This window comes from Geotrypetes seraphini, chromosome 5, assembly GCF_902459505.1.
Source record: "Geotrypetes seraphini chromosome 5, aGeoSer1.1, whole genome shotgun sequence".
NCBI classification, from domain to species: domain Eukaryota; kingdom Metazoa; phylum Chordata; class Amphibia; order Gymnophiona; family Dermophiidae; genus Geotrypetes; species Geotrypetes seraphini.
In genome coordinates, this window is record NC_047088.1 from 70,037,153 (window position 1) to 70,055,433 (window position 18,281).

General features: G+C 44.9%; 1 protein-coding gene across 5 annotated transcripts in view; it reads right to left on the reverse strand.

Moving 5' to 3' along the window:
- Nucleotides 1–18,281, reverse strand: part of CSTF2 (cleavage stimulation factor subunit 2) — a 114,923-nt gene that overhangs the window by 79,947 nt on the left and 16,695 nt on the right. For all 5 annotated transcript variants that reach the window (XM_033945520.1, XM_033945518.1, XM_033945522.1 and 2 more), the window contains 3 exons: nt 16,210–16,346; nt 10,367–10,486; nt 10,155–10,271 (listed from right to left, as the gene is read on the reverse strand). In XM_033945520.1, coding sequence (XP_033801411.1) covers nt 10,155–10,271; nt 10,367–10,486; nt 16,210–16,346 — 374 coding nt within the window. The remainder of the gene's footprint in view (nt 1–10,154; nt 10,272–10,366; nt 10,487–16,209; nt 16,347–18,281) is intronic.

The following is an 18,281-nucleotide window of genomic DNA, read 5'->3' on the forward strand; positions in this document are numbered from 1 at the left end:
GGTCAAGAACAGAAGCAGCAGCATAAACTGAAAAAATAACCAATGTAAAATTTACTGACTGCTCATATAACTTTTCTCTTATATTAGACCCTGGCTACCCAAACATCAAGGCCATTAAGTTATTCAGAGTGCATCAGTCTGACTCCAAATATTTGTCCTCACTTGTCAGTAAGTTTTCATTTACAGTATTTTTCGATCCATAAGACGCACCTGACCATAAGACGCATCCACCTCTAGAGGAGGAAAAATCAAGAAAAAAAAATTCTGAACCAAATGGTGTGCCCTGTACCCCCTCTGGAAGTCTAGTAGTAGGCTGGGACAGGGTACAGGGCACATCTAGTGGTAGGCCTGCCAGCCAGCCAGATTCCAAACCCCCATCCAGTGTCAAGCCAGCCAGCCCAAAGGCAACCAGCCAACCCACCCCAAGCCAGCCAGTCCCAGGCCAGCCAGCCAGCCAGCCAGCCCAAAAGCAACCAGCCAACCCAACCCAAGCCAGCCAGCCATCAGTCAACCCGGCCAGCCAGCCCAAAAGCAACCAGCCAACCCAACCCAAGCCAGCCAGCCATCAGTCAACCCGGCCAGCCAGCCCAAAAGCAACCAGCCAGCTAGCCAGTCCCAAGCCAGCCAGCCAGCCCTCAGTCAACCCGGCCAGCCAGCCAGCCAGTCCCAGGCCAGCCAGCCCAAAAGCAACCAGGCAACCCACCCCAAGCCAGCCAGCCCCCAGTCAACCCGGCCAGCCAGGCCCAGTTCAACCCGGCCAGCCCAAAGGCAAGCAGGCACTCCCCCCCCCCCCGGTACCTTTTTTTGGCATTCCAACGGTCCAGCACGCTTTCCGTGCTCCTGCCTGGGTTCCGCTGCTCTCTTCCAGCAGCGGCACAGCAGTGCAAGACGCAGGCGCACACTTTTTGCATGCCTGCTTTGTTCCTCCCTGCACTCCAAATGGCTGCCTGTCAGTTCTTGTCCCGCGCCTGCCTCCTGCACCGCTGTGCCACTGAGGCTGCCGGAAGAGAGCAGCGGAACCCAGGCAGGAGCGCGGAAAGTGCGCTGGACTGCCGGGACGCCAAAAGGAGGTATGGGTCTTGTTTAGGGGTTTATGAGGTTTTTTTACATTCGCTCCTTAAGACACACCCTTATTCCACCCCCTTTTTGGGGGTGGAAAAAGTGCGTCTTATGGAGCGAAAAATACGGTAATATTACTTTTGCTCCTGTGTTAAAAAATACCACCCTTAACACCACACTATTCTGTATTTTTATTTAGTTCTTTATCTACTGCTATTAATGAATCACAGGTCAAAGTGATGATTCCATTCTAAATAGCACAGTTACTTACCGTAACAGGTGTTATCCAGGGACAGCAGGCAGATATTCTTTACGCATGGGTGACGTCACCGACGGAGCCCACGGTACGGACCTTTTTACTAGAAAGTTCTAGTTGGCCGCACCGCGCGTGCGCGAGTGCCTTCCCGCCCGACGGAGGAGAGCGTGGTCCCCAGTTAGTATAAGCCAGCTAAGAAGCCAACCCGGGGAGGAGGGTGGGACGTAAGAATATCTGCCTGCTGTCCCTGGATAACACCTGTTACGGTAAGTAACTGTGCTTTATCCCAGGACAAGCAGGCAGCATATTCTTTACGCATGGGTGACCTCCAAGCTAACAAAGAGGGAGGAGGGATGGTTGGCCATTAGGAAAATAAATTCTGAAGTACAGATTGGCCGAAGTGCCCATCCCGTCTGGAGAAAGCATCCAGACAGTAGTGAGTAGTGAATGTGTGAACTGAGGACCAGGTGGCCGCCTTGCAGATTTCCTCAATGGGTGTGGAACGGAGGAAAGCAACAGAAGCGGCCATAGCTCTTACCCTGTGGGCCGTGACAGCGCCGTCTAGTGACAGACCGGCCCGAGCGTAACAGAACGCGATGCAAGCTGCAAGCCAGTTGGATAGCGTCCGTTTAGAGACCGGTCGACCCAAACGATTTGGGTCGAAGGTCAGGAAGAGCTGAGGGGACAAGCGGTGAGCCCTTGTACGATCAAGATAGTAAGCCAGGGCACGCTTGCAGTCAAGACTGTGCAATGCCTGTTCTCCGGGATGTGAATGAGGTTTCGGGAAGAAAACAGGCAACACAATGGACTGGTTGAGGTGAAAAGCTGAGACCACCTTTGGAAGGAACTTTGGATGGGTGCGCAGAACCACCTTGTCATGGTGAAAAATAGTGAACGGTGGATCGGCAACCAGTGCATGAAGCTCACTAACCCTCCTGGCAGAGGTGATGGCAATGAGGAAAAGAACCTTCCATGTCAGAAATTTGAGCGAAGTTGTGGCAAGCGGCTCAAAGGGAGGTTTCATGAGGGCAGATAAAACCACATTCAGGTCCCAGACGACCGGAGGAGGCTTCAGAGGTGGTTTGATGTTGAAGAGGCCCCTCATGAATCGGGAAACCAGAGGGTGAGCCGTGAGAGGTTTTCCTAAGACAGGTTCATGGAATGCCGTGATGGCACTGAGATGGACTCTGATAGAGTTAGACTTGAGGCCTGCATTGGACAGGGAGAGCAAGTAGTCCAGAACAGTTTCCACCGCTAAAGAGGTGGGATCGTGATGATGACGGAGGCACCAAGAGGAGAACCTGGTCCACTTCTGATGGTAACATTGGAGGGTGGTCGGTTTCCTGGAGGCGTCCAAAATGAGACGGACAGGCTGAGACAGATTTCCTGAAGAGGTCAGCCCGAGAGAAACCAAGCTGTCAGGTGGAGCGAAGACAGATTGGGATGTAGTAGAGACTGATGTTGCTGTGTAAGTAGAGTAGGAAACACAGGCAGAGGAATGGGATCCCTGGAGCTGAGCTGAAGCAGGAGGGAGAACCAGTGTTGACGAGGCCACCGGGGAGCTATGAGGATCATGGTGGCTCCGTCCCTGCGGAGTTTGGATAAAGTCCGCAACATCAGAGGTAGAGGAGGAAAGGCATAGAGGAACCGATCCGTCCAGTCGAGAAGGAATGCATCCGGGGCCAGACGATGAGGAGAGAAGAGTCTGGAGCAGAACTGGGGCAGCTGATGGTTGTGAGGAGCTGCGAATAGGTCCACCTGCGGAGTGCCCCAGCGAGCAAAGATGGAGTGGAGCGTGGGAGGGTCCAAGGTCCACTCGTGAGGTTGAAGGATGCGGCTGAGATTGTCGGCCAGGGAGTTCTGTTCGCCCTGGATGTAGACAGCCTTGAGGAAGAGACTGCGGGCCGTGGCCCAGGTCCAAATGCGAAGAGCCTCCTGACAAAGGAGGCGAGATCCGGTGCCGCCCTGTTTGTTGATGTAGTACATGGCAACTTGGTTGTCCGTGCACAGGAGCAGAACCTGAGGGCAAAGAAGGTGCTAGAAGGCCTTGAGAGCATAGAACATGGCTCGTAGTTCCAGGAGATTGATGTGATGAAGACGCTCCTGCGGGGTCCAAAGACCTTGGGTGCGTAGGTCTCCCAGGTGAGCACCCCATGCATAAGGGGAGGCATCCGTGGTGATGATCATGGAATGCGGGGGCAGATGAAAAAGAAGGCCCCTGGAAAGATTGGAGGAGTTCAACCACCATTGTAGAGATTGCCGAAGAGACGATGTCACAGAGATGGGATGAGAAAGAAGATTCGAGGTCTGCGACCATTGGTTGGCCAGAGTCCATTGAGGTGTTCTGAGGTGGAGTCGTGCCAGGGGAAGCACATGCACCGTCGAGGCCATGTGGCCCAGGAGGACCATCATCTGTCTGGCAGAGATGGAGTGATGAAGGAGCACCTGACGACACAGGCGGAGCAGGTTCCGCTGACGGTCGGAGGGGAGAAACGCCCTCATCAGTGTGGTGTCGAGAACTGCTCCAATGAACTGAAGGCGCTGCGTGGGAAGCAGATGCGACTTGGGGTAGTTGATCTCGAACCCCAGGAGGTGGAGGAGAGAGATGGTATGATGAGTGGCTTGTAGCACAAGCGGAGACGTAGGTGCTTTCACCAACCAATCGTCCAAGTAGGGAAACACCTGGAGGTTGTGAGACCTGAGGAAGGCCGCCGCCACAATGAGGCATTTGGTGAACACCCTGGGTGATGAAGCGAGGCCAAAAGGTAGCACTTTGTACTGATAATGGCGATGGTGCACCTGGAATCTTAGGTAGCGACGTGAAGCTGGATTGATTGGTATGTGAGTGTAGGCCTCTTTGAGGTCCAGGGAACATAGCCAGTCGTTCTGAGAGAGATGAGGGTAAAGCGTGGCAAGGGAGAGCATTCTGAACCTCTCCTTGACAAGACATTTGTTGAGGTCCCTGAGATCGAGAATGGGACGTAGGTCTCCTGTCTTTTTTGGAACCAGAAAGTAACGGGAGTAGAATCCCCGGCCCCTTTGTTCCAGAGGTACTTCTTCGATGGCATTGAGGAGAAGGAGGGATTGGACCTCCCTCAGGAGGAGGGGGGTTTGAGTTGAAAGAGAAGCAGACTCTACGGGAGGATTGTCTGGTGGAAGAGTCTGGAAGTTGAGAGAGTAGCCGTGGCGGATGATGTTGAGGACCCACTGGTCCGATGTGATGACCTCCCAACGGCTGAGAAAAATGTGGAGCCTGCCTCCGATTGGTTGAGGGAGAGGCAATGAGGGTGGAAGACTGGCTAAGCCCTGGAGAGAGGAGTCAAAAGGGCTGAGAAGGCTTGGCAGGTTGATTAGACTGTGCACGAGCCTGGTTGTGGTGTTGTTGGCGAGCCCGCCTAGGTTGCTGTGAAGGCGGGTTAAGCGGCCTAGCGGAGAACCTGCGCTGGTATGAAGACTGTGGTTTGTAAGGCCGAGCAGGAGGGGCCTTCTTCTTTGGTTTAATGAGGGTATCCCATCTGGTCTCATGGGCGGAGAGTTTTTGTGTGGTGGTATCCAGAGACTCTCCGAACAATTCGTCTCCCATACATGGGGCGTTGGCTAGTCGGTCCTGATGGTTGACATCCAGATCAGAGACCCTGAGCCAGGCCAGGCGGCGCATGGCCACAGCGATGGCAGATGCACGAGAGGTGAGCTCAAAGGAGTCATAGATGGAGCGCACCATAAATTTTCTAAGTTGAAGCAGGCTGGAGATGTGCTGCTGGAATAGTGGAACCTTGTGCTCCGGCATGTACTTTTGCATGGCGGAGAGTTGCATTACCAGATGTTTCAGGTAGAATGAAAAGTGGAAAGAGTAATTGTTTGCCCTGTTGGCAAGCATGGCATTCTGGTAGAGCCGCTTGCCAAACTTGTCCATAGTTTTGCCCTCCCTGCCAGGAGGGGTAGAGGCATATACACTGGAGCCTTGAGTCTTTTTTAAAGTGGACTCAACCAGGAGAGATTCATGGGGCAGCTGGGGTTTATCAAATCCCGGGATTGGGATAACCCTGTAAAGGCTATCCAGTTTACGGGGTGCCCCAGGGACAGTTAATGGATTTTCCCAATTTTTATAAAAAGTTTCCCGCAGGATGTCATGCACGGGTAACTTCAGGAACTCCTTAGGAGGTTGATCGAAATCTAATGCCTCCAGGAAAGCTTGTGACTTCTTGGAATCGGATTCCAGAGGCAAAGATAAGGCTCCTGATAACTCCCTGAGGAATTTTGAAAAAGAAGATTGCTCAGGTTTAGATGTGGTATCGGGGGCCGAGGGCTCTTCGTCCGACGACGATGCATCCTCCTCGGTACCGAGGGGAGATTCCTCCCAGAGGTCCGGGTCTCTGACATCGGTGTGTGCGTGCCGAGAGACTGGAGTGGAAGGTTCGGTATGATGAGCTTTAGACCGAGACTTGCCTGAGCGTACCGAGACGGTACCGGGGGATGAAGACCTGTGTCTGTCTCGGTCCCGGGAAGAACGGTGCCGGTCAGGTTCGCGGGAAGACCGGTGTTCCGCTCGGTCCCGAGGAGGATCGGATGTCGTCAGAGCTACGGTCTCGGCATGGGCATGGATATGCGGTGCCGAGAGAATGGGCATGGAGGGGTCCATAGGTACCGATGGCGTGGATACCGGTTGGACGGTGTGGGGCTCGGGCCGGTCTGGTACCGAAAGCAGCGGTGCCAGGATAGAGGGCAAGAGCTGTTTAAGTTGCTTTTGGAGTTGTTCCTGCAACTTATCCTGGAGGATGGCCGCAATGCGGTCATCCAGGGTTGGCACCGGAACCACTTTTTTCTGCTTTGGTTCCATGGGTGCCGCTCTACGCTCCGGCGATGAGGCGGCCGATGACGAGGCACTCACCGATATCGGAGCGGAGCGCTTTTTAGTTCGGCGTGGAGCCGAAAGAGCCGGTGTCGCCACCGAGGTGGGAGGGCGATCAAGGGTGGAAGGCTTCTTAGCCGGCTTACCTGGCGCCGGTGGCGCCGATGTAATGTCAGGCGGTGTCGAGGTGGTCGGTGCCGACTTCGATGGTGCCGCAGTTGAAGAAGTCGAGTCCATAGTCGGGCCGGTGCCGAACAGCAGACTTTGCTGGATTTGGCGATTCTTCAAAGTGCGTTTTTTAAGAGTGGCACAGCGGGTGCACGAGTCCGCCCGATGCTCCGGTCCCAAACACTGTAAACACCAATTGTGTGGGTCAGTGAGGGAGATCGGGCGTGCACACCGCTGGCACTTCTTAAAACCGGGCTGCGGGGGCATGAATGTGAACACGGCCTCCGCAAAATCAAACCCCGAGGCCTGGATCGTGACAACAGGCCCCGCCGGGGCAAAGACAAAAAACGAAACAAAAAGAAAATAATTTTTTTTTTTTTTTTTTTTGGAAATGAAATAAAAAAGAACCCGAAGGTAAATAAAACGAAAAAAGAACGCGAGCGGGAAGGCAAAAGAGGATTTCAATCGGAGTTGAAAAACGCACGTCTTCTTCGCTCCACGGAAACGAAGAAACTGGGGACCACGCTCTCCTCCGTCGGGCGGGAAGGCACTCGCGCACGCGCGGTGCGGCCAACTAGAACTTTCTAGTAAAAAGGTCCGTACCGTGGGCTCCGTCGGTGACGTCACCCATGCGTAAAGAATATGCTGCCTGCTTGTCCTGGGATAAAACTTGTATCCTACAATGCAAGCATAAAACACTGGCATCACTTGCTAACCACACACACAAACACATTCCATTCAAAATAATATGTTGTTAGCACCCTAGAACAAATATATATGCAAGCATATAACACTCATAATTTTCTGCATCTCAATAGCCACGAATTTGGTCTTGGAGAATGAGATGTACAGTGTCTGCATCTATGAGACAAACTTGGTTCTTTTTGTTACATAGAGCATTTTGGACCCCAGTTAGATTACAAAAATTGGATAGCTCTAATAGATGCTGGCATTGTAATCTGGAAGCAGGGACTCTAGATAATTTAATATTCTTTTGTCCCTGTATCATGGCCTTTTGGAAATCAAATTGGTCTCAAATTTTTTTTTTTTTTTTAATTTTTATTTATTATCAATTAATTACAGACAAAGAATTAACTTTGAGAAGAAAATTAGAAAAAATACCATCAATATCATTGAAATACAAACTTTTCACAAACTTAATATATAGTCCACAACTGGGAGAACAAAGTAAGTAAATAATCCCTTCCAGGAAAAAGGGGAACAAATACAAATGTTTAAAGAATAGAGCAGTTAACCTCGGCTAATATTAATAGACATGAATAAACCTGTGCTTCCTAAGGAGCATCGAAAATCCCTTTCCCTTCTAAGAAAAAACGCAGCTGTTCTGGTTCAAAGAAAATATACTTATTTTGTTGGTAGTTTATAAGACATTTACAGGGAAACCTCAACTGAAAGGAAGCTCCCAAAGAAGTAACCTTAGATCTATATTGAATAAATTCCTTCCTTCGAATCTGAGTCCATTGTGAGACATCAGGAAAAATATAAATTTTTCCACCCAGATAGAAAATCTGCTTCAAATTAAAATATAATTTCAAAATCATGTCCTTATCTTGAAGAAAAACAAAAGATACTATCAAAGTAGCACGACCCAGAATTTCAATTTCAGATGATTCCAATAGCTCAGAGATTTCTAACTGTGCTTGTTCTTCCTCTTCTTTCTTTTCCATCATAGTTCTTTTAAGGAAATAAAGTTTTTGTATAGGAGGGATATTAGACTCTGGAATTTTCAATATGGAAGTCAAAAAATTTTTAAAGATCTCTCTTGTAGTCATGAGTTTTGGTATAGGAAAATTCAGTAGCCTTAAATTCAGGCTCCTATATTGATTTTCAAGATTTTCAATTTTCCGTAGATAAAAAGTTTTATCTGTAACTTGTTGTTTATTAAAAGTCTTGACTTCCAGCATAGTTTGTTCAATCTCCCCAATTTTCTGGTTTTGCTGTTGAACCTGAGATTCCAATTGATTAATTTTCAATGGGAGCCCAAGTGTTAGGGAAATAACGTTGCTACATACCAAATGAAGATTTTCAATTGCTGTCCAAAGAGAGTCCAGGGTTACCACCGGTGGTCTGAGAAGCGGCTTGAGTTGGGTCAGCTGAGACAGGTCTTGCTCCAGCCGCTGAACTCCATTGCGGCTTGTGTCTCTTCCCGACTCACCACCGCTCTCATTCGGTGCTCCTCCCTCAGTCGGCTTCAACAAAGTTGGAATTGTTGAAGAAATCGCCTCCAAACCTGCTAGCTGCAGCAAATCCTCCCTCCCTTCTATTCCCAGGGAGCCCTCTGATCGGTAGATCGACGCAGCCGCGTTTCCAGGCACTGGGGGAGGGTCAGGTCCAGCTGGGCTCAGCGAAAAAACGCTGTCTAAGCTGAGCCATTCCTGCGGCTCTGCAGCAGATAAGCCCGTCGCCAAGGGGACTGTAAATGAAGTCATTACAGTCTGTCGCGGTGTGGATGTTACAGACAGAGGTAGAGGGTTAATCCTCTGCCTTCCCCTTCTTTTTGGCATTGAAAACAAGAGTGAAGAAAAAACGTGGTAAGTAAAGAGTACACTCGCCAAATCAGGAGCTCACAAAAACGTGTCCTGCTCTGTCGCCATCTTAGTTTGTTCTCGTCTCAAATTAATTGTTTATTAGAAAACCATGTAGCTCTATCATATGATACAATTCTATTTGGGACGTCAATGAGAATAAAAAGTCAAATTTCATCAAGCAATAATAAACTTTTATTGATAATGACAGGAGTCGCCATTCAACATATCACCAGAAATTGGAAAAATTACACTAGACTTAATTACACCTTCTGGTGGAATTTGTTGTGCCATATATACAAAATGGAAAGAACAATTGCCTTACAAAAAGGGAATTATAATAATTTAAAAAAAAATTGGGGGGCCATTGATAACTTAATGTAATGATTAGACGCCTTTTTACACTGAAAGTATAATTATAATTATGGGAAGGGGGTGGTATATAGTTATATCAAAGGTTTAATCAATATTTATGAATATAACACATGTATAATTTTTTTTATTACAATATTTGTGAGAAGGGTGGGTGGGGGAAGGAGATAATTTATGTATTTAAGATGATAATAGAAAGAATTTCAAGTGATGTGTATGTCTCCCCGCTGCTGGCCAAGCTCCACTGGCTTCCGATAATCACCAGGGTCCACTATAAATGCGCCTGTTTAACTTTCAAAATCCTATATGGTATCCTCCCTCCCTTTATCCCTCTTTCTTGGAATTCCTCAAACCCTAATACCACCAGATCCTCCCACAAATTAAAACTATCCTTCCCCTCGCTAAAAGGCGTTTCCCACACAGGAAAACTAGTGACCTCCCTCCATTTCAAAATCACTGAGCTCTGGAACAACCTTACCTCCCCTCTTGGGAACTTGAGCTCTCTCCAAGTTTTCCGCAAACATCTGAAAACCTGGCTTTTCTCAAAAAATGTAAGTCTCCCTCCAACTTAGGAATCAAGGAAACTCTTATATCTTGGCATCCCAAGTCCTCTAAATTTTCTTCACACTTCTACCTCTAACCCTATGTTGTAGTCCCTTCCTATTTCTCCTACTGTAAACCGTGTCGAGCTCTACGAACGTGGAGATGATGCGGTATACAAACCTAAGGATTAGATTAGATTAGATTTAATTGATGTAATATTGTGTTCTTGATGTAAGATGAAAAAATGAATAAAGAATTGGAAAAAAAAATAAAACACTCATAATCAGTTTTTACATACACCTCTCAATACATTCACACTCATATTCAGTAGGCCCAGATGCACTTTAGAAAGAACTCTCACCATTGGCTGTGGATGGGATACTGCAGGATTTGGTTGGCTAGGAGGTGCATTTGAGACTGGCTGCTGCTGGCTTCCACCAGTCAGTGGTGGGACACAGGCTGGGCGATGCAGAATTTTCTGGGAAAAGATGAGGACGATATTAGTTCATGATTGTCATGCAATTAATCAAGGAACTACCCAACTCTACTTCCAATAAGAAGAGTAATACCCACCACAGCTATTTCCGGGTCAACAATTCTCATTACCACTTGGGCCTGTAGCAAAGCGTATGCCAACTGGGGATTCTGAAGTAACATATTCCGTGCCTCCTGAGGGCTGTTCTGCACACAAAGCTGGAAAAAATACCCACAATGCTTCCATCAACATAACAAAGATAACAGCCCACAGTAGAAACTCTGGCATTTCTGGGATCTGGACTGTTTGAACTAGTTCCCAGAAGATAAAAGGAAGAAAAATTGTGTTATTATAAAGGCACAGGGTGAGGGGAAAAGGCAACCCATACAAGACCCACAGTGATAAACAATCTCAGTTACATTTAGGAGTTCCAATATAGTTCACCACATTAACCAATGGGAAGATAGCTGCAATGTTATTTATATTCACTGAAGACTGATAGTTAAAAGGGCTTGTCTATCTGTTTGGAGTTGGCCAAACCCCGAGGTTTCAATGTCTGGCTGGTTGGAGTTAGTCAGATTCTGAGGTTTGAAATTTATCTGCAAAAAAAAAAGATGGGTTTGGAGATGTTCCTAGGCCATGGAGAAACCCCATCTGGTTATCATTGATATTCAAAACTGGCCAGATAAAATTAGGTGAACATAAGAATTGCCATATTGGGTTCAGGTCTATCTATCCCAGAATCCTGTTTCCAACAAGCACCTGGCAGAAATCCAAAGAGTAGCAAGGCTCCATACCCCCAGGGTTTTGGATTTTCCCATGTCTGTGTTAAAAGCAGATTCTGGACTTTTTCTCCAGACAGTTGTTCAAACCTTTTGGGGGGGGTTTTTAAGTCCAGATACACTAACTACTTTGACCACATCATATGGCAAAGAATTTGTTAACTGAAAAAACATGTCCTCCTATTTGTTTTAAAAGTACAGTATTAACATTAACTTCATGGAGTATTCCCTTATCTTTGTACTTTCTGAAAAAGTAAACAATTGATTCATGTTTACCCATTCTCCTCCACTCAAAATTTTATAAACCTCTATCATATCTTCCCCCCTACCCCCACCCCGTCTCTTTTCTAAGTGGAAGAGCCTTAACTTCTTAAGTCTTTCCTCATATGAGAATCCTATCCCCTTAATTAATTTGGTTGTCCTTTTTTGAACCTTATTTAATTCAGCTATATTTCTTTTTTTGAGATATGGTGACCAGAATTATACAAAGTACTCAAGATTACATTACATTACATTACATTAGTGATTTCTATTCCGCTTGTGCCTTGCGGTTCTAAGCGGATTACAAGTTAGAAGACTGGACATTTCCAGTAGCATTGCAGTACATATAATCAAGAATGCGTTAAGTTACAATTGTTGTTCTGGACTTTTCCAGGATAAATTGGTAGTAGATAGTAGATAGTGATAGGTTGTTTAGGCGAATAGAGATAATATTGTCCGGATTCTGTTGTTTAGACGAGTAGAGATAATACTGTCCGGATTCGGGTGTTGCTGGTGGTGGTGTTTGGGTAGTCATGAGAGTATTTTCTAATACTTTTGTGAGGTTATGATGATGGGAAGTGTTTTTTGAAGAGATGAGTTTTGATTTCTTTTCGGAATGCTTTAATGTCTATTGATTTGGTCAGTAGATTGGTGATGGTAGTATCGATCTTTGCTGCCTGTGTCGCTAAAAGGCTGTCATATAGTTTCTTTCGTCGTGTTCCTTTGAGAGGGGGGTGAGTGAATAGGCTCTGGGTTCTCCTTAATCTGTGTGAGAGGTTACGGTGTAGTCTGTTGTTTAGGTAGCTGGGTGCTGTTCCATGTATTACTTTGTATAGTAGACAGTAGAATTTGAACTGGGATCTTGCTTTTATTGGTAGCCAGTGTGAGTCTAAGTATGCTTTGGTGATGTGGTCATATTTGCCTACTGAGTAGATGATTCTGAGGGCTGTGTTCTGAACTGTCTGTAATTGTTTTATCATGTAATTTGGGCATGATAGGTATAGGCTGTTACAGTAATCTACAATACTCAGTACTAGGGATTGTACTAATATCTTGTATTGATCTTTGTTGAAGAATTTTCTTATTTTTCTTAGGTTACGTATTGTGAAGAATGCTCTTTGGATGATTTTGTGGATTTGAGACTGCATTGTGCAATTTCTGTCTAGTAGGATTCCCAGGATTTTGAGTGTGCTTTGCATTGGGTACTTGATTGTATTTACTTCTAGTTCTGTGAGAGATGGTTTTTTTTCCCTTTCCAGTAGTAGGAATTTAGTTTTTTCCGAGTTCAGTTTTAGTTTATGACTTGACATCCATTTTTCTACCGTTTCCATTATCATTTTTAGGTGGTTTGTGGATAAGGGGTCTTGAATATTAAAGGGGAGGAGGATAGTTATATCATCTGCGTAGCTGAATGATACTGTGTTTAGGGCGTCTAGGGTTATGCCTAGGGATGCTATGAAGAGGTTAAATAATATGGGTGATAATGGTGATCCTTGTGGTACTCCACATGGGTTTGACCATGGGTCGGATATGTGCTCTTTTGATTTGACTTTGTATGTTCGTGTTTTGAGGAAGCTTTGGAACCATTTGTGAACATTACCTGAGATTCCTATTGCGTCTAATATCTGGAGTAGTGTGTGATGGTCAACTAGGTCGAATGCCGCAGAAAGATCGAGTTGAATGAGAAGCAGCTTGTTTCCTTTGCTGAGGTGTTGTCGGGCAATGTCTAATAGTGATACCAGTAGAGTTTCTGTGCTATGGTTGGATCTGAATCCAGATTGTGATGGATGTAGTATGTGATGGTCTTCAAGGTAGTTGGAGAGGTGTTGTGCGACAAGGCCTTCTGTTATTTTAATGTATAGAGGGATTGAAGCGATTGGTCTATAGTTTGCAGGATTATCTATAGGACCTTTGGGATCTTTTAGGATAGGTGTAATTATGATTTCTCCTAATTCCGGTGGGAAATGACCTTCACTTAGTGTTGTTTGAAGCCATAGTGTGAGGCTAGCTTTAAATTTGGTGGAAGCTGTTGCTAGTAAGTATGAGGGACAGTTGTTCAAGTCACATGAGGATTTGCTGTATTTTTTGTAAAGCCTGTTCAAGTCTGACCATTGTATCTTTGGGAAGTTTGTCCATATCCTGTCTGCTGGGATTGCTTCATCTGTTTTGGGATTGATTCGTATTTCTTCTATGTTGATTCTTGAATTGTTGAATGTGGATCTGGTTGTGATGATTTTGTGTTTGAAGTGATCCGCTAATTGGGTGGCTGTGGGAGTTTGGTTTCCTTGGGTGGCGAGAAATGGTTTGGTATCGGTGAGATTTCTTAAGATGTCAAAAAGTATTCTTGTGTCTGGTTTTTCGGTGCTGATGAGTTTGGAGTAGTAGTTTTTTCGTTTTTCCTTCAGTTTGGTATTGTATTGTTTGATTAGGATTTTCCATTCATCTTTGATGTGGTTGTGTTTTTGTTTTTTCCATGATCTTTCTAATTGTCTGCATTTTCTTTTTAGTTGTAGAAGTTCGTCGTCGAACCATTTATTAGATGGTCTGTCTATTTTGTTTTTTATTGGAGCAAGTTCGTTTAGTGTAGATTCACTGAGGGTCCGCCAGCTGTTTATGAATTCTTTGGGGTTGTTGGGGTCGATTTCGGGGTCGACTGTGTTCCAGAATGTGTGAGGTTCGATTTTCGGTCTGAATTTGATGAGTGTTTTCTTTGGGATGGGTTTGTTGTTATTTTGAGCCCAATTTATGGTGAATGAATATTTGAAATGGTCTGACCATAGAGTAGGGTGCCAGGACCCGTTTGAGATGTAGATGTTTTGTGTGTTTTGATTTGGAGATGAGTAAGCTGCTATATCAAGTTGATGACCTTTTTCGTGTGTGGGTTCTGGGTTGAGAATTTGATAGGATAAAGTGTTGAGGTATGAGAGTATATCTGTTGTTTGTTTGGATGATTGATCTTCTAAGTGGAGATTTAAGTCTCCGAGGATCAAGTTATGTAGTCACACCATGAAGAGATACAGAAGCGTGATAATACTCTTGCCTTTTTTTCTATCAGTTGTATGATTAGGGAGTACTCCTCCTCTTTCTGATGCCAAGTCAGAAGCAGCCTCAGCAGACATCAGAGGAACCCCCCCCCCTCCCAATTCCTGGAGGGGCCATTTATGAAACCAGAAATGGAGACTTGAAAGAGATGGGGACTTATATACTGCCTTTTTGTAGTTTCACAACCACACTCAAAGCGGTTTACATACAGGTACTTTAAGCATTTTCCCTCTCTGTTCTGGTGAGCTGATAATCTATCTAATGTACCTGTGGTAGTGGAGGATTAAGTGACTTGCCCAGGGTCACAAGGAGCAGCGTGAGGGTTTGAACCCACAACCTTAGGATGCTGAGGCTTTTAGCTCTAACCACTGCGCCACACTCTCTGCATTGAAGGCAGAAGAAACTAGCAGCTGTACTCAGCTGCTGAATCCTACAGGCAGTGCAGCACTGGACTGCCTGTATGTATGGACCTGTGCTGCACACTAGGAGCTAGGCCAGAGAACAGTGGCACCAGCCTACAAAACCTACCACTTGCTAGAGGTAGAGAAAATATTGGATTTTTCCTCAGAGTACCAGCCCTTATACTAGTGATATAAGTGGAAGAAGTCAGTTTTTCTACCTCAATCTGCTGGCAGGAAGGGGATACAACCCGATAGTACAAGATGGACACTGAGAATGTCTGTTTCCACAAAAGGCTATCCCACAGTTATGGAGATATCACTGAAGTTATCTGGATAAATCCTGCTGGATACTGCACAAATAATATCCAGTATATCAATGGATTTGTATTACCATAAGAAAACCCTACATAAAATCAGGCTTGAGAGGGCAGGGTGCAATGCTGGGGAAGGGGCGCACTAACAGTGGGATTCATAGTCATATAATGTAGCAGGGTGCAATACTGATGAGGCTCTCTGTCAATACATGGATTCACACCTGCAGTGCTACAGATGTACTATGATTCATCCAGGATCTGTATAGTGTAGCATAGTACAATACTAGGGAAGGTGCACATTAATGCAATAATTCACACTCATAGCTTTGCAATTGCAGTACTAGGGAGGATGTGCTCTACAGTTTGTACTGAAAACGAACAGCACAATTGTACTGTAACCTATTGCACTAGATGGTTAAAAGGAGTAAACTCTTGCAAAAAAATAAAAATAAAACAAATTTAAACACCGCCCTTCTGGGCATGACAAAAATGTTTTACTTACTGTATATTCCATACAAACAACAATTTTGCTAGGGGTTTGATATCTTCTCTGATCATATTGCTAAATAAAGGGTGTCTATATTTTTCTCCAAAGTGATTTGGGTGTTTCATTCACACAATGAAAGTGTATAAAGGTTGTGGTTATTGTTATGTATTGTAGGATGTTCTGCAAGATTGTTTTCTGGCACCGTGGATATTCTGATAAGATTCTAAAACTACAAGATTCAAAAACTACAAGAACGAGAGGGCATTCGGAAAAATTAAGAGGGGACAGATTCAGAACCAATGCTAGGAAGTTCTTCTTCACCCAAAGGGTGGTGGACTCCTGGAATTCGCTTCCAGAGGGTGTGATAGGACAGAGTACAGTATTGGGGTTCAAGAAGGGACTGGATCATTTCTTGAAGGAAAAGGGGATAGAAGGGTATAGATAGAGGATTACTATACAGGTCCTGGACCTGATGGGCCGCCGCATGAGCGGACTGCTGGGCATAATGGACCTCTGGTCTGACCCAGCAGAGGCACTGCTTATGTTCTTATTTCTGATCTGAGTGGGATTTTTGTTGAACTTGTGTTTCACCCTTTTTTGTACAGCGAGTCTAACAATATCATTTAGTATTATTTTTATTCCTTTCTTACTTACCTTCATTTGTTTCATCAGTTCAAACATCTGCTCAGGAGGCAGGCTAGCCACAGCCCGGCTGATCGATTCTGGGGCATCCTCAGGGGACACAGGGTCACCATAGGGAGACTCAATAATAGGAGCACCTGTGCCCAAATCTGTCAAAGAAAGAGAATTCAATGTAACGAAGATAAAATTCTCAGCTCTGTCACTTCTCAGGAATATGTGCTGCTAGTATCAGCCCTTTCAGGCTGTCAACTGGTCTTCTCTATTCCTACCCCTAACACCCTACTATTGAGGTGTATTCTTTTCTCACTACTAGTTTTGAAGAAAGCACAGTAAATACATTAAGGCCCAAATTCTATAAAACGGTGCCATTGTCGTCAGCTGCCTTAAAACAGTTGCTGGTCGCGTGTCAATCACGTGACAGCGCTGTTTGTAGAATCACGGATTCAAGAAAGGTAGGTGCCAGAAATGTAGGCCAGGGTTTCAAACCTACATTTCCGACACCTTTCACTTCAATTGCACCTATGGAGGCGCTTTACAACGTCTACTACCACTTCCAGCATTAGCTACGCCTACAGTGGCATTAGGCATCGTAAAGCGCCTCTGTAGGTGTGTTGCAGGCACCATTTTTTTAGGCCAACATAGGCACCTTAAATTTTTTTAAAAACCACTTTTAAATGGCATTTTGCATTTAACTTAAGCGCCGGTAGGGTGCCTACTGGTACCTAATTTAGGGTGCCTTTTATAGAATATGGGCCTAACGGAATAGCATAGCAAGACAAAGTAATGCAATCTAAAGGCCAAAAAATAAAACTTGCCATAACAAATAAGTAAAATGTTATCCGAGAACTGATTCACAAAGAGGAGAAATTAGTTCTTAACTACTAATTTGCTTTCCTTTAGTAGTAATAGATCAATCCAGGACTTGTGGGTTATACCCGTCTGCCAGTCCACAGTGAAATAACTCAGCATTCCGATAAAGCAGTCCAAAGACATAAGAAAAAGTCAACTGGAAAGGTCTCCTTCTTATACAATAAACAAATTGGGAGGCAACAAGCCTCTAACAGTTCCAACTGCTGAATCAACTCAATGAACATCAAACAGAGCTATATTCATTCTAAGGGATAACTGAAAATACAGCAGACAAGGGAGAGGGCCCCTGAATTGATCAGTTGCTACAAAAGTAAAGAAAATTGATGAATTATCTATGATCTCTACTATCCACGTTATGGTATTTTTCTGAGGATTGTATGTACGTTTATTTTATTATGTATTTGCTTTTAATTTGTCATCATTTTAATTTTGTGTATGTAAATTATGTAAACCTACTAGTCAGACATCATATAATAATAGGAGGGGGGAGGGATACAAAGATAGGTTTCGTTACATGAATGATGGGTTTTGAGGGAGGGTGGGGAGAGGGTTACATTTATATGCTTACAATATAATGTAAGATATAAGATATAAGTGCCTTGTTTCATTGTGTTGATTATGAATATTGTACACTTGATGAAAGATTTTTAAAATGAATAAATAATTTAAAAAAAATAAAGAAAGAAATAAAGAAATCCTTAGCATAGTACAGATCAATCCAGGACTTTTGGGATGTACCAAAGCAGTCCTCAAGTAGGGTGGGTATCTGAAATCTCAGCAGACAATGGATGCTCCAAAGGAAGCAGATGCTCTAGCCATGATATCCAGCCACAAAAGTGGAAGTAAGGAAGAAGTAGGGAATTACAGGCCAGTAAGTCTGAGTTCTGTGGTAAGCAAATTAATGGAAATACTTTTAAAACAGAGAATGGTCAAGTTTCTGGAATCCTGTGGATTACAGGACTGGAGGCAACATGAATTCACTAGAGGTAGGTCTTGTCAGACAAATCTGATCAATTTCTTCGACTGGATGACCAAAGAATTGGATAGAGGATGTGCGCTAGATGTGGTGTATTTAGATTTTAGCAAAGCCTTTGATAGTGTTCCACACAGACGTCTAATAAATAAACTGAGTGCTCTTGGGATGGGTCCCAAAGTGACAGGCTGAGTCAGGAACTGGTTGAGTGGAAGGCGAAAGAGGGTAGTGAGCAATGGAG